At 49.9% G+C, this 27,841-nt stretch overlaps 1 protein-coding gene across 1 annotated transcript in view; it reads right to left on the bottom strand.

Moving 5' to 3' along the window:
* The window catches only part of PTH1R (parathyroid hormone 1 receptor), a 453,204-nt gene extending 444,819 nt beyond the window's left edge, over positions 1 to 8,385 (bottom strand). The window contains exon 1 of the mRNA XM_063924515.1: positions 7,427 to 8,385. Coding sequence (XP_063780585.1) covers positions 7,427 to 7,504 — 78 coding nt within the window. The 5' untranslated portion in view covers positions 7,505 to 8,385. The remainder of the gene's footprint in view (positions 1 to 7,426) is intronic.
* Positions 8,386 to 27,841: the final 19,456 nt, after the last annotated feature.

Genomic DNA, 27,841 nt, shown 5'->3' with positions numbered 1-27,841 from the left:
AGAGAGAGAGAGAGAATACTTACAGAGGCGATTACTGCTCTTCGGCCCGCCTCACCAGTCGCTCCTCGCGCCGGCCTTTCCCTCTTCCTAACTTGGATCCCCCTCTGTACTCCGCTCGGGGGGGGGGGAGTTTCGCGGAGTGACGTGGTTGAGTCGTGACGTAACGACGCAACCGCGTCATTCCGTGAAACTCCGCCCCCCGAGCGGGTTACTCGGGGAGAAATAGGAGGGGGAAGCAGGGAGCCACAGTTAGTGCCGCGGCGGGCGCCCAGTGCGGTTGCACTGCTCGCCTGCCCCAAGAAACGGCCCTGCTCTGATGAGCCTGGTACCAGCCCCAGAGAGTATTCCTAATCCTTATCTCTGTTCCGAGCAGCCTGTGATCTGTTCCAGTTTATGGGCTTCCGTAGTGTAATATATAAAACAGGAGATGTTCCTTTGAAGTCAGAATGCCTCGACCTATCACAGCACCTGAGTCACTGTGGCCCCTCTCTCCGCAGAATTCACCATCTCATTCCCACCGGAACGCAGACTAAACCCCATAATGTGACAAAAGACGGGTAGTTGTTCCATTGATCCCACACGTGTCTAGACTGTGGTAGTAGTGAGCGGTTTAGCGAGTTCTAAGCCTCATGGGCTCGCATGGAGGGAATTACTGGCTGGTGACACATTACCTCGGAAGCTGCCAGGGCTTGGCAGGAGAACTTACAGCCAGAACGTACCCTGTTTGTAGTGTATAATTTCACTTCGTGTTTGTGTAAACACGCGTTACAGCACGTCAGTATACAGTACAGAGGCCCACACAAGAAACAGATCGGTTGTGCTGTCTATTATAAGTCACAGCAACCGCCTTGATTGCTTTGCAGCAATTAATAGCAAGTAAAGCTACGTATAGATTAATAATTAGTTCCACAATGCTCTTTATTTCCTCTGCAGCAGGCTGCCGGCTTATGAGGTAGAGGCGTCTCTAACAGAGCAGGCAGAGAATGACTGAGAGCTGACAGTCTTACTTGGCAGAGATGCACTGTGTGCAGTGGTGCCGAGAGAGTGTGGAGGGGAGAGGGTACAAATTACCCTGGACTGATGGAGGGGCCCAGTAGGGCCCCCGGGCCCCCACTCCCTTACCTGGCCTCAGCTCTTCTACTCAGCCCAGCACACGCTGCTGTGTGCTGGGCTGCAGTGTGGCCAGGGAGGCACTTAAAATATCATTTTTTCTTCTAAGGGTACATGACCACGCCTCCTGTGATTAGGCCACACCCCCTGAAAAGTACCTGGGCCCAGACGGGCTCTCTACTGCCCTGACTGTGTAGCCTGCTTGATTTAAACGCAATGATGGGCCCAGTGATGCCCCAGTGACACTAATCGCAGCTTTCTGAGCTGTATCAGATCCATTAAGTAACAAGAATTTGATGGCAGATAAGAACCATTTGGTCAGGGCAGTAACTAGGTGTGTGCCGAGGGTGCCTTGCCCACAGCACACTTGCACTGAAGACGCAACATCGGCACTGTCAGTACTCACTGGAAAGTCCAGCGCTGCCGCCTGTCTCCCGCCGCCCGTCGAAGCCGCCGACTCTGAATTGACTCTGAGCGGCGCATTCCCCCCCGCACTGCCGCGAGCGATTCCGCAGCCGCCAACTCCCGGGTCTCTGCCTCCTTTGCCTTTGACAGCATGCCGTGGATGCTGGATTGCAAGTCACAGGTGAGGGTGAGTATAACTCTCTCTCTCTCCCATAAAAGGGGGACTGCTTGCCATAATGTGTAAAAAATGGGGGACTGCCTGCCATAATGTGTGAAATAGGGGACTCTGCCTACCTAATGTGTAAAAAGGGGGACTCTGCTGCTGTAATGTGTAAAAAAAGAAAAAGAGGGCTCTGCCTGCCGTAATGTGTAAAAGGGGGACTCTGCCTGCCTAATGTGTAGAAGGGGGACTCTACCTGACGTGCTGTGTAAAAGTAAGCTCTGCCTGCCGTAATTTGTAAAAGGGAGCTCTACCTGCCTAATGTGTAAAAGGGGGACTCTGCCTGCCGTGTTGTGTAAAAGGGGACTCTACCTGCCGTACTGTGTAAAAGGGAGCTCTGCCTGCCGTACTGTGTAAAAGGGAGCTCTGCCTGCCATAATGTATAAAAGGGAGCGTCATAATGTGTAAGAGGGAGCTCTGTGGTCACACCCCTTCCCCAGGGTGTAGTAGGGTATGCCGGCGGCCAGGTTCCCGGCGGCCAGCATACCGGCGCCGGAATCCTGACTGCCGGCATACCGACAGCAGGGCGAGCGCAAATGAGCCCCTTATTTGTATATGGGGGGGGGGGGGTCGATGCTGTTTCTTGCACACAGCGCTAAAATGTCTAGCTACGGCTCTGCATCTGGTCCATCTAGTCTGCCCTTTTAGGGTTAGGTTATTAGGATTAGGGGTTACATTAGGTTAGAGTTAAGGGTTTGGTAAGGATATTGGGGTTAGGATTAAAGGCAACGGTTGGGGTATTAGTGTTATTAGGATTAAGGATGAAGGTGTTAGTGTTAGGGGTTAGGATTAAAATAGTCCTCACAGTTTGGAGAAGTATCATCAGCAAGTAATACTGTGCAGTGAGTGGCTTTTACTTAATTTATTAAGAATGCTGCAGCGGCGATGACAGTGTAACACTCAACAATGTATTTTGTCTTCCTGGCTCATTTCTGGACAGTTTCATTATGGATTTAAATGGTATACTAAAATGAAAGATTCTCAGATTGCAATAAAAAGAGCGCCCCACAGTGGCCAAAATGTAAAATGGTGAAATGCATTTTGTCGTTACAGGAAATTGCTTTTGGAAAGAACGTTTCTCTTATATGTCCTTGCATAGTACAGTAGTTTAGCTGTATCCTCCGCTACTGTGCTAAGTGACAGCATTCTGGGTGATCACCGAGCTGGTGCAAGAGACCCAGTAACACACATAGCATGCACAGCTATAAGTTGCATTCTTGGCAGATATGTTGCATTCTTGGCAGATATAAATTTGGATACGTACGGTCCCAGAACCTAAGAAAGAACACCAATGATAAGTTACATATACAGGCCTGCTAATTAATTCATTATTAAAAGTGAGAATACGGATCTCCTGAAGCCTGTTCAGAGAAAGATTTCCTGCAGGAACAGAGGAGTAAGCGATACAGAGATTCCACCTTCAGTCAGAAAGAACTGACAGATCACACAGTAATAACATATCAAATGCTGACCTGAGTTATTCCCCGGCAGAAGGACGGGATATAATTGCAAAACAACTTGCCCTATAATATATTTTCTGATCTCTCCTCACATAACAGTGACTCAGAAACTCACTATAACCATAGAAAATTGATTAATGACATAAAATAGCGTAATGTGAAGCAACCCTGAGCCATTGTTCCACTATACACCATGTAAATATGCATTAAAGCCCTTCAGCACACAGTACGTCACACTACAGAAGCAGGTCCTTGTGTACTATTTATTACACATCCATCACAGCTACCATCTGATAGATCTGCAGCGTTCAATTGCTTTATAATTGTATCTCCTAACCCTTGGGTGATACATTAATGACTGATCACTGACTGATTGCACAAAACCTGTGATACCCAGAAGAAAATCACATTTTCCCCAACAAGTAAGAAAACAGAACCTATCACATCACTGATCCGGGGATTGTGCAGTAGAGTGAACAGTAAACAGGGGGGGGGGTCATTCCGAGTTGATCGCTCGCTGGCTAGTTTTAGCAGCCGTGCAAACGCTATGCCGCCACCCACTGGGGAGTGTATTTTAGCTTAGCAGAAGTGCGAACGCCTGTGCAGCCGAGCCCTGCAAAACAGTTTGTGCAGTTTCAGAGTAGCTCTGAACCTACTCAGCGCTTGCGATCACTGTAGCCTATTCGTGTCCGGATTTGACGTCATACACCCGCTCAGCGAACGCCCAGCCACGCCTGCGTTTTTTCAGACACGCCTTCATTTTTGCAAACACTCCCTGAAAATGGTCAGTTGACACCCAGAAACGCCCCCTTCCTGACAATCTTCTTGCGGCCGTCAGTGCGAAGAAAAATTTCGCTACAACCTGAGCATAACCACAGCGGGCATTGTACCCGTATGTTGCGCGTGCACATTGCGGCCCATACGCATGCGCATAAATGCAGTTTTTTCACCTGATCGCTGCGCTGTGAAAATCGTCAGCGAGCGATCTACTCGGAATGACCCCCAGGGTCCGGTGTCGTGTAGGGATGTGTGTATCACTGGAACCAATGATCCCTATGTGTAGGTGATCCCCAGTTGCAGAATCATTGCAGCTCAATGCACCGGAACCACAGATGTGTTACCAATACCTGAGTCTCCATTTCATTCCTGGTCAATTGTGATGAAGAATAATATGACCAAAAAAAAAAGTACCACTTGTCAGTAAAAAAGTTTGTAAAAACTGTCATTAAAATAGTTTTACATGATAGAATCCCTTCAGTGGTATGAACATAGGACTATAACCAACATGCATATAGGTCAGAGAGCAAGTCTAGATATCACATGCACGGTGACACATGATACAACAGAGACTTAAAGCACCACTGCTCACACTGGGATTGGTGAGATTTAAAGCACCACTGCTCACACTGGGATTGGTGAGAGGTAAAGCACCACTGCTCACACTGGGATTGGTGAGATTTAAAGCACCACTGCTCACACTGGGATTGGTGAGTGGTAAAGCACCACTGCTCACACTGGGATTGGTGAGATTTAAAGCACCACCGTTCAGACTGGGATTGGTGAGAGTTAAAGCACCACTGTTCAGACTGGGATTGGTGAGAGGTAAAGCACCACTGTTCAGACTCGGATTGGTGAGATTTAAAGAACCACTGCGAACACTGGGATTGGTGAGATTTATGCACCACTGTTCACACTGGGATTGGTGAGAGTTAAAGCACCACTGCTCACACTGGGATAGGTGAGAGTTAAAGCACCACTGCTCACACTGGGATTGGTGAGAGTTAAAGCACCACTGTTCACACTGAGATTGGTGCAAAGATGGCCAGCTTTGCACGCATAGATCTAAGGGGCATATGTATTAAGCCTGGAGAAGTGATAAAGCAGTGATAAGTAGAAGGTGATAACGCACCAGACAATTATTACGGGTTTGAAAAATGACAATTAGGAGCTGATTGGCTGATGCGTTATCACCTTCCACTTATCACTACTTCTCCAGGCTTAATACATCTGCCCCTAAATTTGTATATGTGCCCTATACAGAGCTGTACTTATCTCTGCACTGGGACTGCCGCTCTTTGTATGCTTGGATTGATACCCATCATCATCATCAGTGCACACCTGTACCAGCCCGTATACCTGGCGCAAAACACCCTTCTGCACACATGCGCATAGACACGTACACAGAACTCTTCATAACCCCCACTGATACGCCCACTTACAGCCCAGTTTTGGCCATTTAGCCGCCAATGTAGATGTGACGTAGATGCGTAGCACTGTGCGCCACCCATAGTTGCACACTTGGTTCTGGAACAGTGCGAAAACATACGAAATACACTCCGCAAATGGTCAACGCCACATCAGCCCAATCGTGCAACAGTACATTAAGGGGGATAAGTAGTAAGTCTTGGAGAGTGATAAAATGGAGAGAGATAAAGTAGCAGCCAATCAGCCCCTAACTGCCATGTTACAGGCTGTGTTTGAAAAATGACAGTTAGGAGCTGATTGGTTGGTAGTTTATCACTCTCCACTTTATTTCTCCCTAAGACTTAGTACGTCTGCCCCTAACCATCTGAGTGCCAGTAAGACCTAGTATACAAAAAATGTGCCCCACAACCACTACAAGCCGATCACCTGATCTCCCCGCTTGCCCTGACCATTATAATTCAGTTTATATGTATATATGGGGACATATCCTATATGAAAGGGGTAAATGCCACCTAGTTTATTGCACTCATACCCTAATAGCAGGGTATCTATGGGCATCACCCCTAGACACCATGGCATCACTAGGTAATTAGGTGTTTTACAGCTTATCATTCTTCTTGTTGCTGCTCCCTAACTGTTCTGAACTACAAGTCCCAGCATGCGCTGTCATGGTATCATCTGGAATCAGACACAGAGGCAGGCTACCAGATATTGGCTGGCTGGGCATGCTGTAACTTGTAGTTGTCACCTGAACAGACGTGGAGTAACCTGTCAGACACTGACCGCGTAGGTAACGCGCTTTCACCGGACTATTAAGCAGCAACAAGTGACATTTATGTTCTTTTATGCTGTCAATTAATCATATACAATGTAACTAATCAGAATGCCATCTACACACAGCTACTGATGCAATAAATCTTCTATAATACCTATATACAGTAAGAGGGGGTGACGGATTATACAAAGTGCAGCTGTGTAATGGAGTGTGTGTTCTGCATTCAGCACCACAGGGTATCAGCACCACAGGGTATGTTGTGAGCTCTAGGAACGAGTAATGAAGACAAGACAGTACAGGGGTCTCCTTTGTATAACCATGCAAACTGTACACCTGAGGAAAGCAACTGACGGTTTCCCAGCTGTTGGGGGGACTACAGATCCCAGCAAGCTCCAATGTTTGCTTCTGCCATACACTGCGGCACATGACAGTGAGATGAATGAAGAAGCCACATCAGGGGGGGGGGTGTGTGTGTTTGTGTGTGTGTGTGTGTGTGTGTGTGTGTGTGTGTGTACACACAGGACAGACAGGGGTATAATACAGAACCCACAGGTGTATACTGTAGGTAGTAGCTGAGGGACATATAGGTGTCATCATTTCATCCTACAGCAGAACATAAGTCCCCCGGCTACGAAAACATCAATCAGTAAAAAGACAATGAGCAGCACAAATCCCATATGAGCCAGTGTGGGGGGGTGGGGGGGGGGTGAGCTGTCAGTCACTCAGCAACCCCCCCATAGGGTGCTCTGTGTCCCTGGATGTGGACCTTACCCCATAGACCTCTGTGTATTTACACTGACAGAGCGCAGTTTGCCCTGCACAGAAGGAATGCCCTTTGGAGCCCTGCTGGGGTCTCTTGGGGATAATGCCAGAGGTCCTGCTGTGGGAAAAGTCATCAATTGCTGCTGCAGCAAGTACTTCACATAGCTCTATAATTGCATCCAGAGACCTGGTTCTATCAGATGCTGGGGATGGAGGTGACCCTGCCGGGCACAGATGCCCCTGTCTGGGTGGGTGGGGGGTGTCTGGCTTCTCCCTGGGGGGTAGTAGACTGAGCAGAGTAAACATTTCCTACAGACATACTATGTAACAATTCTCCTACAGTGTATCCACTCACCACTCTGTAACAAGACAACTAGAACATAACAGTCACTGCAGTACTACAAGTCCCAGCATGCCCTGCCAGCCAGACAAGACATGCTGGGACTTGTGTTCCCACAGCAGCTGGGATGAGGGGGAATTGAGACTTACCAGAGCGCAGACAGAAGTCAGGAGTGAGCAGCAGAGAATCACACACAGTCTGCTGCCCCCCACCAGAGAGGTTCCCATATCCACAGAGTGGCACAGAGCAGGGCAGAGGTGCCCACACCTAGCCCAGGAGGCTCATTGCCAGGAGGAGCAGCTGCCGGCCTCTTCTACATCCATGCCTCCACCTGGCTGGCCGGAGCACTGGGGGTCAGTCACATCCATGTGACCTGGTGCCTGGGGGGCAGGGTGATGCCAGTGGTGCGGGGCACAGAGCTCTCTCCAGCTCTCCCGGGACCAGGTCTGTCTCCGGAGCTCCGAATAGCGGCAGCACTGTGTGCTGGGAGCCGGGGGGCACAGGGGGGGGGGCTCCGGATAAAGGCTCAGTGTCTCCCCTGCCCCAAGTGCTGCAAACTTTCCTCTCACTGAGAGTTCAACCCTTTCCCCTGGAGTTCTCCATGCCCGACTGCGACCGATCTCTGCCCGACTGCGACCGATCTCTGCCCGACCGATCTCTGCAACAACAGATTAGATCGCTGCCAGCTGCAGCCAGTTATATGGATCAGTGTGATCTCAGGACAGATGCGATCCCTGCTCCCAGCAGATCCCTGGCACAGATGTGATCCCTGCTCCCAGCAGGTAGGTCCCTGGCTCAGTGTGATCTCAGGACAGTTGTGATCCCTGCTCCCAGCAGATCCCTGGCACAGATGTGATCCCTGCTCCCAGCAGATCCCTGGCACAGTGTGGTCCTGGAACAAATGTGATCCCTGCTCCCAGCAGATCCCTGGCTCAGTGTGATCTCAGTACAGCTGTGATCCCTGCTCCCAGCAGATCACTGGCTCAGTGTGATCTCAGGACAGTTGTGATCCCTGCTCCCAGCAGATCCTGGGCTCAGTGTGGTCCTGGCACAGATGTGATCGCTGCTTAGTGCATAGAGGTTCTTGGAGCCATGTGGTCTCCGGCAGCTGGGGCTCTCTGTGTATGATGTGTGTGCAGCCTCCTGTCCTGCAGCTGTGGAAGTTGTGTCCCTGGATGCTACTTCTCCTCTGGGTGACTGCAGGCTAGATTGCAGTGCACACGTGGAGCTGGGGGCAGCTGCTGGTGCCAGAACCCCGGAGCCAGGTAAGTGGCAGGCTGGTACTCCCTGCAGTCTCCCTCCCAGTGCCCCCGTTCTCCGGCGGATGCATGCAGGGTGTATGGGAGGAGGCTCTGCCTGTGAATAGGAGCCTTCAGCTCGTCTCCTGGAGAGGGGAGTGTGGAGGAAGCACAGAGCCCCACTCACTCTCTCACTGGTTCCCAGTGACTGTCAGGCACTCACTGCTGGGGAGGCTGGTATAAAACCAGCATGGTCAGGAGCCTATTGGCTGCCCAGCCCCTGTGACTCAGAGCCAGGGAAACATGTTTATCCTGCAGTCCCTCAGTATACATATAATATATCCCCACTACAGTGTATACAGACACAGGGAGCTCTGTCATCCCAGCTTACTGTATACAGCACCCAGCCTGTGCCCCCTGCACTGCCCCTCACTGCCTGGGCACAGGGGTCCTGCAGCTCTGCCCCTCAGTATACATATAATATATATCCCCACTACAGTATATACAGACACAGGGAGCTCTGTCACCCCCAGCATACTGTATACAGCACCCAGCCTGTGCCCCCTGCACTGCCCCTCACTGCCTGGGCACTGGGGGTCTGCAGCTCTGCCCCTCAGTGTACATATAATATATCCCCACTACAGTGTATACAGACACAGGGAGCTCTGTCACCCCCAGCATACTGTATACAGCACCCAGCCTGTGCCCCCTGCACTGCCCCTCACTGCCTGGGCACTGGGGGTCTGCAGCTCTGCCCCTCAGTGTACATATAATATATCCCCACTACAGTGTATACAGACACAGGGAGCTCTGTCACCCCCAGCACACTGTATACAGCACCCAGCCTGTGCCCCTGCACTGCCCCTCACTGCCTGGGTACAGGGGGTCTGCAGCTCTGCCCCTCAGTGTACATATAATATATTCCCACTACAGTGTATACAGACACAGGGAGCTCTGTTACCCCCAGCTTACTGTATACAGCACCCAGCCTGTGCCCCCTGCACTGCCCCTCACTGCCTGGCACAGGGGTCCTGCAGTTCTGCCGCTCAGTGTACATATAATATATCCCACTACAGTGTATACAGACACCGGGAGCTCTGTCACCCCCAGCTTACTGTATACAGCACCCAGCCTGTGCCCCCTGCACTGCCCCTCACTGCCTGGCACAGGGGTCCTGCAGTTCTGCCGCTCAGTGTACATATAATATATCCCACTACAGTGTATACAGACACAGGGAGCTCTGTTACCCCCAGCTTACTGTATACAGCACCCAGCCTGTGCCCCCTGCACTGCCCCTCACTGCCTGGCACAGGGGTCCTGCAGTTCTGCCGCTCAGTGTACATATAATATATCCCACTACAGTGTATACAGACACCGGGAGCTCTGTCATCCCAGCTTACTGTATACAGCACCCAGCCTGTGCCCCTGCACTGCCCCTCACTGCCTGGGCACAGGGGTCCTGCAGTTCTGCCGCTCAGTGTACATATAATATATCCCACTACAGAATATACAGACACAGGGAGCTCTGTCACCCCCAGCATACTGTATAAAGCACCCAGCCTGTGCCCCCTGCACTGCCCCTCACTGCCTGGGTACAGGGGTCCTGCAGTCCCTCAGTATACATATAATATATCCCCACTACAGTGTATACAGACACAGGGAGCTCTGACACCCCCAGCATACTGTATACAGCACCCAGCCTGTGCCCCCTGCACTGCCCCTCACTGCCTGGGTACAGGGGTCCTGCAGTCCCTCTGTATACATATAATATATCCCCACTACAGTGTATACAGACACAGGGAGCTCTGTCACCCCCAGCTTACTGTATACAGCACCCAGCCTGTGCCCCCTGCACTGCCCCTCACTGCCTGGGTACAGGGGTCTGCAGCTCTGCCCTCAGTGTACATGTAATATATCCCCACTACAGTATATACAGACACAGGGAGCTCTGTCACCCCCAGCTTACTGTATATAGCACCCAGCCTGTGCCCCCTGCACTGCCCCTCACTGCCTGGGCACAGGGGGTCTGCAGCTCTGCCCCTCAGTGTACATATAATATATATCCCCACTACAGTATATGTACAGACACAGGGAGCTCTGTCATCCCAGCTTACTGTATACAGCACCCAGCCTGTGCCCCCTGCACTGCCCCTCACTGCCTGGGCACAGGGGTCCTGCAGTTCTGCCGCTCAGTGTACATATAATATATCCCACTACAGTGTATACAGACACAGGGAGCTCTGTCATCCCAGCTTACTGTATACAGCACCCAGCCTGTGCCCCCTGCACTGCCCCTCACTGCCTGGCACAGGGGTCCTGCAGCTCTGCCCCTCAGTGTACATATAATATATCCCCACTACAGTGTATACAGACACAGGGAGCTCTGTCACCCCCAGTTTACTGTATACAGCACCCAGCCTGTGCCCCTGCACTGCCCCTCACTGCCTGGCACAGGGGGTCTGCAGCTCTGCCCCTCAGTGTACATATAATATATCCCCACTACAGTGTATACAGACACAGGGAGCTCTGTTACCCCCAGCACACTGTATACAGCACCCAGCCTGTGCCCCCTGCACTGCCCCTCACTGCCTGGGTACAGGGGTCCTGCAGCTCTGCCCCTCAGTGTACATATAATATATCCCCACTACAGTATATACAGACACAGGGAGCTCTGTCATCCTCAGCACACTGTATACAGCACCCAGCCTGTGCCCCCTGCACTGCCCCTCACTGCCTGGGCACAGGGGTCCTGCAGTTCTGCCGCTCAATCTACATATAATATATCCTACTACAGTGTATACAGACACAGGGAGCTCTGTCATCCCCAGCTTACTGTATACAGCACCCAGCCTCTGCCCCTGCACTGCCCCTCACTGCCTGGGCACAGGGGTCCTGCAGTTCTGCCCCTCAGTGTACATATAATATGTCCCCACTACAGTATATACAGACACAGGGAGCTCTGTCACCCCCAGCACACTGTATACAGCACCCAGCCTGTGCCCCTGCACTGCCCCTCAGTGTACATATAATATATATCCCCACTACAGTATATACAGACACAGGGAGCTCTGTCATCCCAGCTTACTGTATACAGTACCCAGCCTGTGCCCCTGCACTGCCCCTCACTGCCTGGCACAGGGGTCCTGCAGCTCTGCCCTCAGTGTACATATAATATATCCCCACTACAGTGTATACAGACACAGGGAGCTCTGTTACCCCCAGCACATTGTATACAGCACCCAGCCTGTGCCCCCTGCACTGCCCCTCACTGCCTGGGTACAGGGGTCCTGCAGCTCTGCCGCTCAGTGTATATATAATATATCCCCACTACAGTATATACAGACACAGGGATCTCTGTCACCCCCAGCATACTGTATACAGCACCCAGCCTGTGCCTCCTGCAACGCCCCTCACTGCCTGGGCACAGGGGTCTGCAGCTCTGCCCCTCAGTGATCATATAAAATTTTCCCACTACAGTGTATACAGACACAGGGAGCTCTGTCACCCCCAGCATACTGTATACAGTACCCAGCCTGTGCCTCCTGCACTGCCCCTCACTGCCTGGGTACAGGGGTCTGCAGCTCTGCCCCTCAGTGTACATATAATATATCCCCACTACAGTATATACAGACACAGGGAGCTCTGTCATCCTCAGCACACTGTATACAGCACCCAGCCTGTGCCCCCTGCACTGCCCCTCACTGCCTGGGCACAGGGGTCCTGCAGTTCTGCCGCTCAATGTACATATAATATATCCTACTACAGTGTATACAGACACAGGGAGCTCTGTCATCCCCAGCTTACTGTATACAGCACCCAGCCTGTGCCCCTGCACTACCCCTCACTGCCTGGGCACAGGGGTCCTGCAGTTCTGCCCCTCAGTGTACATATAATATGTCCCCACTACAGTATATACAGACACAGGGAGCTCTGTCACCCCCAGCACACTGTATACAGCACCCAGTCTGTGCCCCTGCACTGCCCCTCAGTGTACATATAATATATATCCCCACTACAGTATATATAGACACAGGGAGCTCTGTCATCCCAGCTTACTGTATACAGTACCCAGCCTGTGCCCCTGCACTGCCCCTCACTGCCTGGCACAGGGGTCCTGCAGCTCTGCCCTCAGTGTACATATAATATATCCCCACTACAGTGTATACAGACACAGGGAGCTCTGTTACCCCCAGCACATTGTATACAGCACCCAGCCTGTGCCCCCTGCACTGCCCCTCACTGCCTGGGTACAGGGGTCCTGCAGCTCTGCCGCTCAGTGTATATATAATATATCCCCACTACAGTATATACAGACACAGGGAGCTCTGTCACCCCCAGCATACTGTATACAGCACCCAGCCTGTGCCCCCTGCACTGCCCCTCACTGCCTGGGTACAGGGGTCCTGCAGCTCTGCCGCTCAGTGTATATATAATATATCCCCACTACAGTATATACAGACACAGGGAGCTCTGTCACCCCCAGCTTACTGTATATAGCACCCAGCCTGTGCCCCCTGCACTGCCCCTCACTGCCTGGGCACAGGGGTCTGCAGCTCTGCCCCTCAGTGTACTTATAATATATATTGCCACCCACTACAGTATATACAGAAACAGGGAGCACTGTCATCCAAGCTTACTGTATACAGCACCCAGCCTGTGCCCCTGCACTGCCCCTCACTGCCTGGGCACAGGGGTCCTGCAGCTCTTCCCCTCAGTGTACATATAATATATCCCCACTACATTATATACAGACACAGGGAGCTCTGTCACCCCCAGCATACTGTATACAGCACACAGCCTGTGCCCCCTGCACTGCCCCTCACTGCCTGGGCACAGGGGTCCTGCAGTCCCTCAGTATACATATAATATATCCCCACTACAGTGTATACAGACACAGGGAGCTCTGTCACCCCCAGCTTACTGTATACAGCACCCAGCCTGTGCCCCCTGCACTCCCCCTCACTGCCTGGGCACAGGGGTCCTGCAGTTCTGCCGCTCAGTGTACATATAATATATCCCACTACAGTGTATACAGACACAGGGAGCTCTGTCACCCCCAGCATACTGTATACAGCACCCAGCCTGTGCCCCCTGCACTGCCCCTCACTGCCTGGCACAGGGGTCCTGCAGCTCTGCCCCTCAGTGTACATATAATATATCCCCACTACAGTGTATACAGACACAGGGAGCTCTGTCACCCCCAGTTTACTGTATACAGCACCCAGCCTGTGCCCCCTGCACTGCCCCTCACTGCCTGGCACAGGGGTCCTGCAGTTCTGCCCCTCAGTGTACATATAATATATCCCCACTACAGTGTATACAGACACAGGGAGCTCTGTCACCCCCAGTTTACTGTATACAGCACCCAGCCTGTGCCCCCTGCACTGCCCCTCACTGCCTGGCACAGGGGTCCTGCAGTTCTGCCCCTCAGTGTACATATAATATATCCCCACTACAGTGTATACAGACACAGGGAGCTCTGTCACCCCCAGTTTACTGTATACAGCACCCAGCCTGTGCCCCCTGCACTGCCCCTCACTGCCTGGCACAGGGGTCCTGCAGCTCTGCCCCTCAGTGTACATATAATATATCCCCACTACAGTGTATACAGACACAGGGAGCTCTGTCACCCCAGCTTACTGTATACAGCACCCAGCCTGTGCCCCCTGCACTGCCCCTCACTGCCTGGGCACAGGGTGTCTGCAGCTCTGCCCCTCAGTGTACATATAATATATCCCCACTACAGTATATACAGACACAGGGAGCTCTGTCATCCCCAGCTTACTGTATACAGCACCCAGCCTGTGCCCCTGCACTGCCCCTCACTGCCTGGGCACAGGGGTCCTTCAGTTCTGCCCCTCAGTGTACATATAATATATCCCCACTACAGTGTATACAGACACAGGGAGCTCTGTCATCCCCAGCACACTGTATACAGCACCCAGCCTGTGCCCCCTGCACTGCCCCTCACTGCCTGGGCACAGGGGTCTGCAGCTCTGCCCCTCAGTGTATATATAATATATCCCCACTACAGTGTATACAGACACAGGGAGCTCTGTTACCCCCAGCACACTGTATACAGCACCCAGCCTGTGCCCCCTGCACTGCCCCTCACTGCCTGGGCACAGGGATCCTGCAGTTCTGCCGCTCAGTGTACATATAATATATCCCACTACAGTGTATACAGACACAGGGAGCTCTGTCATCCCCAGCACACTGTATACAGCACCCAGCCTGTGCCCCCTGCACTGCCCCTCACTGCCTGGGCACAGGGGTCTGCAGCTCTTCCCCTCAGTGTACATATAATATATCCCCACTACAGTGTATACAGACACAGGGAGCTCTGTCACCCCCAGGACACTGTATACAGCACCCAGCCTGTGCCCCCTGCACTGCCCCTCACTGCCTGGACACAGGGGTCTGCAGCTCTGCCCCTCAGTGTATATATAATATATCCCCACTACAGTGTATACAGACACAGGGAGCTCTGTTACCCCCAGCACACTGTATACAGCACCCAGCCTGTGCCCCCTGCACTGCCCCTCACTGCCTGGGCACAGGGATCCTGCAGTTCTGCCGCTCAGTGTACATATAATTTCTCTGACGTCCTAGTGGATGCTGGGGACTCCGTCAGGACCATGGGGGATAGCGGCTCCGCAGGAGACAGGGCACAAAAGTAAAAGCTTTAGGATCAGGTGGTGTGCACTGGCTCCTCCCCCTATGACCCTCCTCCAAGCCTCAGTTAGATTTTTGTGCCCGGCCGAGAAGGGTGCAATCTAGGTGGCTCTCCTAAAGAGCTGCTTAGAGTAAAAGTTTTGTTAGGTTTTTTATTTTCAGTGAGTCCTGCTGGCAACAGGCTCACTGCATCGAGGGACTTAGGGGAGAGAAGTGAACTCACCTGCGTGCAGGATGGATTGGCTTCTTAGGCTACTGGACACCATTAGCTCCAGAGGGAGTCGGAACACAGGTCTCACCCTGGGGTTCGTCCCGGAGCCGCGCCGCCGACCCCCTTGCAGATGCCGAAAAGTGAAGAGGTCCAGAAACCGGCGGCAGAAGACTTTTCAGTCTTCATAAGGTAGCGCACAGCACTGCAGCTGTGCGCCATTGTTGTCAGCACACTTCATAGCAGCGGTCACTGAGGGTGCAGGGCGCTGGGGGGGCGCCCTGGGCAGCAATGATAGTAACCTTATTCTGGCTAAAAATACATCACATATAGCCCCTGGGGGCTATATGGATGTATTTAACCCCTGCCAGGTCTCAGAAAAACGGGAGAAGAAGCCCGCCGAAAAGGGGGCGGGGCCTATTCTCCTCAGCACACAGCGCCATTTTCCCTCACAGAAATGCTGGTGGGAAGGCTCCCAGGCTCTCCCCTGCACTGCACTACAGAAACAGGGTTAAAACAGAGAGGGGGGGCACTTATTTGGCGATATGACTATATATATTAAAATGCTATAAGGGAAAAACACTTATATAAAGGTTGTCCCTGTATAATTATAGCGTTTTTGGTGTGTGCTGGCAAACTCTCCCTCTGTCTCCCCAAAGGGCTAGTGGGGTCCTGTCCTCTATCAGAGCATTCCCTGTGTGTGTGCTGTGTGTCGGTACGTGTGTGTCGACATGTATGAGGACGATGTTGGTGAGGAGGCGGAGCAATTGCCTGTAATGGTGATGTCACTCTCTAGGGAGTCGACACCGGAATGGATGGCTTATTTAAGGAATTACGTGATAATGTCAACACGCTGCAAGGTCGGTTGACGACATGAGACGGCCGGCAAACCAATTAGTACCTGTCCAGGCGTCTCAAACACCGTCAGGGGCGTTAAAACGTCCTTTTACCTCAGTCGGTCGACACAGACACGGACACTGACTCCAGTGTCGACGGTGAAGAAACAAACGTATTTTCCTTTAGGGCCACACGTTACTTGTTAAGGGCAATGAAGGAGGTGTTACATATTTCTGATACTACAAGTACCACATAAAAGGGTATTATGTGGAGTGTGAAAAAACTACCTGTAGTTTTTCCTGAATCAGATAAATTAAATGAAGTGTGTGATGATGCGTGGGTTTCCCCCGATAGAAAATTATTGGCGGTATACCCTTTCCCGCCAGAAGTTAGGGCGCGTTGGGAAACACCCCTTAGTGTGGATAAGGCGCTCACACGCTTATCAAAACAAGTGGCGGTACCGTCTCCAGATAGGGCCGCCCTCAAGGAGCCAGCTGATAGGAGGCTGGAAAATATCCTAAAAAGTATATACACACATACTGGTGTTATACTGCGACCAGCGATCGCCTCAGCCTGGATGTGCAGCGCTGGGGTGGCTTGGTCGGATTCCCTGACTGAAAATATTGATACCCTTGACAGGGACAGTATTTTATTGACTATAGAGCATTTAAAGGATGCATTTCTATATATGCGAGATGCACAGAGGGATATTTGCACTCTGGCATCAAGAGTAAGTGCGATGTCCATATCTGCCAGAAGTTGGTTATGGACACGACAGTGGTCAGGTGATGCAGATTCCAAACGGCACATGGAAGTATTGCCGTATAAAGGAGAAAAAGACAACGTCTTTTCAGCCTCAGTCCTTTCGTCCCCATAAGGGCAAGCGGGCAAAAGGCCAGTCATATCTGCCATGGGATAGAGGAAAGGGAAGAAGACTGCAGCAGGCAGCCCATTCCCAGAAACAGAAGCCCTCCACCGCTTCTGCCAAGTCCTCAGCATGACGCTGGGGCCGTACAAGCGGACTCAGGTGCGGTGGGGGGGGTCGTCTCAAGAGTTTCAGCACGCAGTGGGCTCACTCGCAAGTGGACCCCTGGATCCTACAAGTAGTATCCCAGGGGTACAGATTGGAAATTCGAGACGTCTCCCCCTCGCAGGTTCCTGAAGTCTGCTTTACCAACGTCTCCCTCCGACAGGGAGGCAGTAGTGGAAACAATTCACAAGCTGTATTCCCAGCAGGTGATAATCAAAGTACCCCTCCTACAACAAGGAAAAGGGTATTATTCCACACTATATTGTGGTACTGAAGCCAGACGGCTCGGTGAGACCTATTCTAAATCTGAAATAGTTGAACACTTACATACAAAGGTTCAAATCAAGATGGAGTCACTCAGAGCAGTGATAGCGAACCAGGAAGAAGGGGACTATATGGTGTCCCGGGACATCAGGGATGCTTACCTCCATGTCCCAATTTGCCCTTCTCACCAAGGGTACCTCAGGTTCGTGGTACAGAACTGTCACTATCAGTTTCAGACGCTGCCGGTTGGATTGTCCACGGCACCCCGGGTCCTTACCAAGGTAATGGCCGAAATGATGATTCTTCTTCAAAGAAAATGGACGATCTCCTGATAGGGGCAAGGTCCAGAGAACAGTTGGAGGTCGGAGTAGCACTATCTCAAGTAGTTCTACGACAGCACGGGTGGATTCTAAATATTCCAAAACCGCAGCTGTTTCCGACGACACGTCTGCTGTTCCTAGGGATGATTCTGGACACAGTCCAGAAAAAGGTGTTTCTCCCGGAGAAGAAAGCCAGGGAGTTATCCGAGCTAGTCAGGAACCTCCTAAAACCAGGAAAAGTGTCAGTGCATCATTGCACAAGGGTCCTGGGAAAAATGGTGGCTTCTTACGAAGCGATTCCATTCGGTAGATTTCACGCAAGAACTTTTCAGTGGGATCTGCTGGAAAAATGGTCCGGATCGCATCTTCAGATGCATCAGCGGATAACCCTGTCTCCAAGGACAAGGGTGTTTCTTCTGCGGTGGCTGCAGAGTGCTCATCTACTAAAGGGCCGCAGACTCGGCATTCAGGACTGGGTCCTGGTGACCACGGATGCCAGCCTGAGAGGCTGGGGAGCAGTCACACAGGGAAAAAAATTTCCAGGGAGTGTGATCAAGTCTGGAGACTTCTCTCCACATAAATATACTGGAGCTAAGGGCAATTTACAATGTTCTAAGCTTAGCAAGACCTCTGCTTCAAGGTCAGCCGGTATTGATCATGTGGGACAACATCACGGCAGTCGCCCACGTAAACAGACAGGGCGGCACAAGAAGCAGGAGGGCAATGGCAGAAACTGCAAGGATTCTTCGCTGGGCGAAAAATCATGTGATAGCACTGTCAGCAGTGTTCATTCCGGGAGTGGACAACTGGGAAGCAGACTTCCTCAGCAGGCACGACCTCCACCCGGGAGAGTGGGGACTTCATCGGGAAGTATTCCACATGATTGTGAACCGTTGGGAAAGACCAAAGGTGGACATGATGGCGTCCCGCCTGAACAAAAAACTGGACAGGTATTGCGCCAGGTCAAGAGACCCTCAAGCAATATCTGTGGACGTTCTGGTAACACCGTGGGTGTACCAGTCGGTGTATGTGTTCCCTCCTCTGCTTCTCATAACCAAGGTACTGAGAATTATAAGACGTAGAGGAGTAAGAACTATACTCGTGGCTCCGGATTGGCCAAGAAGGACGTGGCACCCGGAACTTCAAGAAATGCTCACAGAGGACTCATGGCCTCTGCCGCTAAGAAGGGACTTGCTTCAGCAAGTACCAGGTCTGTTCCAAGACTTACCGCGGCTGCGTTTGACGGCATGGCGGTGGAACGCCAGATCCTAAGGGAAAAAGGCATTCCGGAAGAGGTCATTCCTACCCTGGTCAAAGCCAGGAAGGAGGTGACCGCAAAACATTATCACCACATGTGGCGAAAATATGTTGCGTGGTGTGAGGCCAGGAAGGCCCCACGAAGAAATTTCAACTCGGTCGATTCCTGCATTTCCTGCAAACAGGAGTGTCTATGGGCCTCAAATTGGGGTCCATTAAGGTTCAAATTTCGGCCCTGTCAATTTTCTTCCAGAAAGAATTGGCTTCAGTTCCTGAAGTCCAGAAGTTTGTCAAGGGAGTATTGCATATACAACCCCCTTTTTGTGTCTCCAGTGGCACTGTGGGATCTCAACGTAGTTCTGGGATTCCTCAAATCACATTTTAAACCGCTCAAATCTGTGGATTTGAAATATCTCACATGAAAAGTGACCATGCTGTTGGCCCTGGCCTCGGCCAGGCGAGAGTCAGAATTGGCGGCTTTGTCTCACAAAAGCCATATCTGATTGTCCATTCGGACAGGGCAGAGCTGCGGACTCGTCCCCAGTTTCTTCCTAAGGTGGTGTCAGCGTTTCACCTGAACCAGCTTATTGTGGTACCTGCGGCTACTAGGGACTTGGAGGACTCCAAGTTGCTAGATGTTGTCAGGGCCCTGAAAATATAGGTTTCCAGGATGGCTGGAGTCAGGAAAACTGACTCGCTGTTATCCTGTATGCACCCAAAAAACTGGGTGCTCTTGCTTCTAAGCAGACGATTGCTCGTTGGATTTGTAGCACATTTCAACTTGCACATTCTGTGGCAGGCCTGCCACAGCCTAAATCTGTCAAGGCCCATTCCACAAGGAAGGTGGGCTCATCCTGGGCGGCTGCCCGAGGGGTCTCGGCATTACAACTCTGCCGAGCAGCTACGTTGTCGGGGGAGAACACGTTTGTAAAATTCTACAAATTTGATACCCTGGCTAAAGAGGACCTGGAGTTCTCTCATTCGGTGCTGCAGAGTCATCCGCACTCTCCCGCCCATTTGGGAGCTTTGGTATAATCCCCATGGTCCTGACGGAGTCCCCAGCATCCACTAGGACGTCAGAGAAAATAAGATTTTACTTACCGATAAATCTATTTCTCGTAGTCCGTAGTGGATGCTGGGCGCCCATCCCAAGTGCGGATTGTCTGCAATACTTGTACATAGTTATTGTTACAAAAATCGGGTTATTATTGTTGTGAGCCATCTTTTCAGAGGCTCCGCTGTTATCATGCTGTTAACTGGGTTCAGATCACAGGTTGTACAGTGTGATTGGTGTGGCTGGTATGAGTCTTACCCGGGATTCAAAATCCTTCCTTATTGTGTACGCTCGTCCGGGCACAGTATCCTAACTGAGGCTTGGAGGAGGGTCATAGGGGGAGGAGCCAGTGCACACCACCTGATCCTAAAGCTTTTACTTTTGTGCCCTGTCTCCTGCGGAGCCGCTATCCCCCATGGTCCTGACGGAGTCCCCAGCATCCACTACGGACTACGAGAAATAGATTTATCGGTAAGTAAAATCTTATTATATCCCACTACAGTGTATACAGACACAGGGAGCTCTGTCATCCCCAGCACACTGTATACAGCACCCAGCCTGTGCCCCCTGCACTGCCCCTCACTGCCTGGGCACAGGGGTCTGCAGCTCTGCCCCTCAGTGTACATATAATATATCCCCACTACATTATATACAGACACAGGGAGCTCTGTCACCCCAGCTTACTGTATACAGCACCCAGCCTGTGCCCCCTGCACTGCCCCTCACTGCCTGGACACAGGGGTCCTGCAGTTCTGCCCCTCAGTGTACATATAATATATCCCACTACAGTTATATGTACAGACACAGTTTGCCGTATGCAGGACCTTGCCTGTGGTTTACAAGGGGAAGGGAGGGGGGTGGTGGGGATCCGGAATTAGAAGCGAGTCTGCAGATGAGAGTTTGTTTCATGCAGCCCGTATACATCACATGAATATGCATATCCGATTTATGCGGGATTCAATTAGAAATGCCTATTTGTGATACTCGCATAGAGGGTGTGCACTTTCTCTACCAAATGCAACCCGGGAGAAGGGCGTAAAAAAGTGGGGAGACCTTCCTGGACCCCAAAAAATGTTCATTAGCAGAATCATATAGAAGACTGATAGTTGGCATAAGGAAAGTACTGGATGCTGTTAAAAAGGGTCAAATGGATGATTTGTGATTTTTATTTCTACTAAAAAAATGATAAACAGCAAATTAATTTAATTTTATAACAAATTAATGAAATGAAAAACGCAAAACAAAAATATAGAAAGACTGGTAATTTTGGGGTAATTTGAGGCCATTTTACATAAATAAATGTAAAACAGTTGATAAAAAGCTATAATTTTTAATTTAAATAAATACTCTAATTACATCTGGGGTGCATTATAATGAAAAAGTTGCTTTTAAGTTAAAACCATTTACTTTTTAGCTCCAAAAATGACATGTATTTATTTGCCCAATTAAGCTAATTGAAAATTTCCAAATGCCCCGAAATTTACACCTTCAAATAAATATTTTCGCTGCCTTATCACACAGCTACAAGCACAAAAAAAATTAACTCAGATAAAAGCAATGCGAGTTTGGATTTGGACTGGAAATGCAATTCGCAGTGCCAATGTTCCGTGAAAACGTCACGCACAACCAAACTCACACCTAATTGGATTGACCCCATAGATTTGCTTAATGCAAACATTTTTCCTTAGACATGTACTGAGATATTTTGGCCACTGGAGGCGCTGTCCGCATACTGTTATGGAAAATATCTAACTGTACCTTCACAGTACAGCAGACTGCAGGGGTAGAAATAAAGGTGCCCTGTGAGCATTTATAGACAAATGAAATGAAAGCGGAACAGATATTATTTTATAAATGTCCTCTTTAATATTATACAGGGGATTTTAGGATGACGTTGTGGCACATACGTGTTCTCAGCTATTTGCTGATAAGGGGGGTGATGTTGCACCATTTATCTCAGTGTGATACATATCACCGATAGTTTCCTCCGAGATCAGATAAAGCCTAATGTCAGCACCCAGCCTGTAATTGGCACTGGCAGAAATTGTGTTCTCTTTCCCCTAATGTGCGATGACCCGTGAAGTGTGAGACCAGTGTCTGATACTGTCATGAGAGCAGAGCACAGGGGATATGCTGCAGAAAATCTATAGTGGGTGGGGGCCTATATGTGATATTTCTAATTACTGGAGCTGAAGGAGAAATATCCGCCCGGGGACGGGGAGCAGAGCTGACAAGCTGTGAGGGGGGAATATGACTGTAAAGAGTTTATTTTTCCCTTAATCCTTGTTTGCATTTATCATGCCTGTGTCATAGTTTAAATCCGGATCTGTCGCCATATCACCAAGGAAACACATGTCCACTCCATGATTCTAATGCTATGTTTTTGTATAAATAGAAGGTAAGCTGCATACATGGTAGAGGGATGGAAGCTGAGACCCCATGGTACCTTTGTTTCCTTTCTGCTTAGCCCCCAGATTGCAGAGAACCACTCCATACAGAGAGGACAGTTCCGTGGGAGTGTGCGCTCATACTGTACTTCCAAAGCATCAACATTTATCCCAGGGCGCCGGAGACAAGGGAGCGGTACCGTTGCTCCACCATGGCACCAACATTTGGCTGGAACAGCACCCTGCAGCCTAGAGAGCCTCTGGAGCACCCTCAACTCCTTCCCGTACTTGGTGGCGCTGCCCACATTCTAGTGGGCAGGGGCAGAACATGGCAAATTCCCACCATGTTAGGTCCTTAACAGGGCCATCCAGATCATTTTTCCTGTAGTGCCATATTAATAAAATAACTTTGGAGGGTCACACATTTATCTCACAATTCGCCTCCCAGCAATTAGGCGAGGGTCCTGTGCTGACTAATTCTTATTAAACACGACTAGAAACTAAAAGTCATAAAAATATCTTGAAATAAAAGCATTTTTGATCATTTTAGACTCCTGTTTTACTCACTGTGATGAGATTTATAATATGCCTCACAGTAGTGCCGCCAATTCATAATATGCCTCACAGCAGTGCCGCCAATTCATAACAAGCCTCACAGTAGTGCCGCCAATTCATAACATGCCTCACAGTAGTGCCGCCAATACATAATATGCCTCACAGTAGTGTCGCTAATTCATAATATGCCTCACAGCAGTGCCGCCAATTCATAACATGCCTCACAGTAGTGCCGCCAATTCATATGTCTCACAGCAGTGCCGCTAATTCATAATATGCCTCACAGCAGTGCCGCCAATTCATAATATGCCTCACAGTAGTGCCGCCAAATCATAATATGCCTCACAGTAGTGCCGCCAATTCATAACATGCCTCACAGCAGTGCCGCCAATTCATAATATGCCTCACAGCAGTGCCGCAAATTCATAATATGCCTCACAGTAGTGCCGCCAATTCATAATATGCCTCACAGCAGTGCCGCCAATTCATAATATGCCTCACAGTAGTGCGGCCAATTCATAATATGCCTCTCAGTAGTGCCGCCAATTCATAATATGCCTCTCAGTAGTGCCGCCAATTCATAATATGCCTCTCAGTAGTGCCGCCAATTCATAATATGCCTCACAGTAGTGCCGCCAATTCATAATATGCCTCACAGTAGTTGCCGCCAATTAATAATATGCCTCACAGTAGTTGCCGCCAATTCATAATATGCCTCACAGTAGTGCCGACAATTCATATGTCTCACAGCAGTGCCGCCAATTCATAATATGCCTCACAGCAGTGCCGCCAATTCATAATATGCCTCACAGTAGTGCCGCCAATTCATAATATGCCTCACAGTAGTGCCGCCAATTCATAACATGCCTCACAGCAGTGCCGCCAATTCATAATATGCCTCACAGCAGTGCAGCAAATTCATAATATGCCTCACAGTAGTGCCGCCAATTCATAATATGCCTTACAGCAGTGCCGCCAATTCATAATATGCCTCACAGTAGTGCGGCCAATTCATAATATGCCTCTCAGTAGTACGGCCAATTCATAATATGCCTCACAGTAGTGCCGCCAATTTATAATATGCCTCTCAGTAGTGCCGCCAATTCATAATATGCCTCTCAGTAGTGCCGCCAATTCATAATATGCCTCACAGTAGTGCCGCCAATTCATAATATGCCTCACAGTAGTTGCCGCCAATTCATAATATGCCTCACAGCAGTGCCGCCAAGTCATAATATGCCTCAAAGTAGTGCCGCCAATTCATAATATGTCTCACAGTAGTGCCGCCAATCCATAATATGCCTCACAGTAGTTGCCACCAATTCATAAAATGCCTCACAGTAGTGCCACCAATTCATAATATGCCTCACAGTAGCAGGGCCACCATCAAGGGGGTGCTCTGTGTACAGTTGTCCCGGGCCCGGCCACTATAACAGAGAGTGGAGGGCCCGGGCTGCTCAAACAGCCCGCCGTCGATAATCCCACCGGCCGCTGCCTGTGTTATTGTCTGCGGCTGCGGCCACCGCCGGTGGGACTAACACTCCCCTTCTCCTGCCCCTCTCCGCCCACTCCGTCCGCAGCCGATCCTAAAAGCAAGCTGCAATGCAGCAGCTTGCTGTTTAATAACGTTAATCGTATTAGGATGTGGTGCGGCATGACGTCACGACGTCACGCCGCACCAGTGAAGAGAGAGAAGTGAAGCCGCCGGACTGAAGAGCTCAGTACAGGAGGCGCAGACAGAGTGGGAGAGAGGACGGATTTGCAAAGGATAAGTATGTAATGTATTATGTGTGTGTTTGTGTAATTGTTGTTGTTTGTGTGTGCTGTGAACTGAGAAGGGGGACTGGAGCTGGTTGAGTAGCTGACATGTCGTAATGTGTATACTGTGCTCTACCGGCGTAATGTGTATAACATGCTTTACCTGGCGTAATGTGCTCTACTGGCGTAATGTGTATAACTTGCCCTACCTGGCGTAATGTGCTCTACTGGCGTAATGTGTATAACTTGCTCTACCTGGCGTAATGTGCTCTACCGGCGTAATGTGTATACTGTGCTCTACCGGCGTAATGTGTATAATGTGCTTTACCTGGCGTAATGTGCTCTACTGACGTAATGTGTATAACGTGCCCTACCTGGCGTAATGTGTATAACTTGCTCTACCTGGCGTAATGTGCTCTACCGGCGTAATGTGTATACTGTGCTCTACCGGCGTAATGTGTATAATGTGCTTTACCTGGCGTAATGTGCTCTACTGGCGTAATGTGTATAACGTGCCCAACCTGGCGTAATGTGTATAACGTGCTCTACCTGGCGTAATGTGCTCTACCGGCGTAATGTGTATAACGTGCTTTACCTGGCGTAATGTGCTCTACTGGCGTAATGTGTATAACGTGCCCTACCTGGCGTAATGTGCTCTACTGGCGTAATGTGTATAACTTGCTCTACCTGGCGTAATGTGCTCTACCGGCGTAATGTGTATACTGTGCTCTACCGGCGTAATGTGTATAATGTGCTTTACCTGGCGTAATGTGCTCTACTGGCGTAATGTGTATAACGTGCCCAACCTGGCGTAATGTGTATAACGTGCTCTACCTGGCGTAATGTGCTCTACTGGCATAATGTGTATAATGTGCTCTACTGGCATAATGTGTATAATGTGCTCTACCGGCGTAATGTGTATAATGTGCTTTACCTGGCGTAATGTGCTCTACTGGCGTAATGTGTATAACGTGCCCAACCTGGCGTAATGTGTATAACGTGCTCTACCTGGCGTAATGTGCTCTACTGGCATAATGTGTATAATGTGCTCTACCTGGTGTAATCTGTATAACGTGCTCTGTCTGATGTAATGTGCTCTACCTGGCGTAATGTGTTTAACGTGTTCTACCTGGCGTAATGTGCGCTACCGGCATAATATGTATAATGTGCTCTACCTGGCGTAATGTGCTCTACCGGCATAATATGTATAATGTGCTCTACCTGGCGTAATGTGCTCTACCGGCATAATATGTATAATGTGCTCTACCTGGCGTAATGTGCTCTACCGGCATAATATGTATAATGTGCTCTACCGGCATAATATGTATAATGTGCTCTACCGGCATAATATGTATAATGTGCTCTACCTGGCGTAATGTGCTCTACCGGCATAATATGTATAATGTGCTCTACCTGGCGTAATGTGCTCTACCGGCATAATATGTATAATGTGCTCTACCTGGCGTAATGTGCTCTACTGGCATAATATGTATAATGTGCTCTACCTGGCGTAATGTGCTTTACAGGTGTAATGTGTATAACGTACTCTACCTGCCTAAAATATTTTTTGTAACAGCAGGGGAGGAGGGGTGGTTTGCTACCTATTTTGTCAGTCCCGGGCCCCACAATTTCTGGTGGCAGCCCTGCACAGTAGTGCCGCCAATACATGATATGCCTCACAGTAGTGCCACCAATTCACAATATGCCTCACAGTAGTGCCACCAATTCATAATATGCCTCACAATAGTGCCGCCAATTCATAATATGCCTCACAGTAGTGCCGCCAATTCATAATATACCTCACAGTAGTGCCGCCAATTATTAATATACCTCACAGTAGTGCCGCCAATTATTAATATACCTCACAGTAGTGCCACCAATTCATAATATACCTCACAGCAGTGCCGCCAATTCATAATATACCTCACAGTAGTGCCGCCAATTCATAATATACCTCACAGTAGTTGCCGCTAATTCATAATATACCTCACAGTAGTTGCCGCTAATTCATATGCCAACACATTTATGTCATCAATTCATAATATAATATACCTCAGAGAGGTGCCCCAAGTCAAGTGTAAAACAAACCAGGTTGTTGTAGACACAGAGTGCAGACAGAGGCGTTGTGGTGAGTGATGGCTGCAGATCCGAGATTTAATCTGAAATGACAGCGGATGGTGGGAAACAGAGATTGGCGCTGGATGAAGTCCAAGCCTAAATCCCAGTCATTCCTCATAGGTCAGCAGGAGATGCAGCACTAACACCCTCGGCTTAACCACATCAGCATGACGCATGCAGTGCATTACGTAGGTTCACACCACACATACACTACTGGTCTTCAGTGTTTCTTGGGTACTTACTAGTCCTTCAGATTGCACATGGAATCCTTAAATCCACAGACAAGTGAATACATTTGATTATCTCGTCATTACCATGGCACCAGACAAGGGCTGGGATATATTAGGCAGCAAGTGAACGCTCAGTTCTTGAGGTTGATGTGCAGAGCCGGCCCTAGCCACTATGATGCCCTAGGCAAGATTTTGGCTGGTGCCCCCTAGCACCACCGCTGGTTCTGCCTCTGACCTTGCACCTCTTTCCCAGCACCATCACCCCTCACCCATAGCAGTCCTTATTTTGGTGTTTGTACCCTCTATATTTTAAATAGGCCCAAAAAGGGGTGTGTTTTTGCTGGCAAGGGGCCTGGCCACACAATAGTAACCCCAATTCCAATTACACCACACAGTACTGCAACTTTATTCACATTTTATCATGCGATAGTGTCCATAATTCATATTATATCCCACAGTAGTATCACTTTACCTTATAAACGTTACTCCTCACAGTAGAGCCCCTTATTCACATTACATCACACTGAATTGCTCCTCATTCACATTACACCACACCCTATTACTCTTTATTCACATTAGACGACACAGTAGTGCCCTTTCTATACGCAATGCCACATAGTAGAGCACCTTATA

Source organism: Pseudophryne corroboree, chromosome 5, assembly GCF_028390025.1.
Source record: "Pseudophryne corroboree isolate aPseCor3 chromosome 5, aPseCor3.hap2, whole genome shotgun sequence".
Taxonomy (NCBI): Eukaryota; Metazoa; Chordata; class Amphibia; order Anura; family Myobatrachidae; genus Pseudophryne; species Pseudophryne corroboree.
The sequence above is the reverse complement of the archived record's forward strand: the minus strand, read 5'-3'. Positions and strand labels throughout refer to the sequence as shown.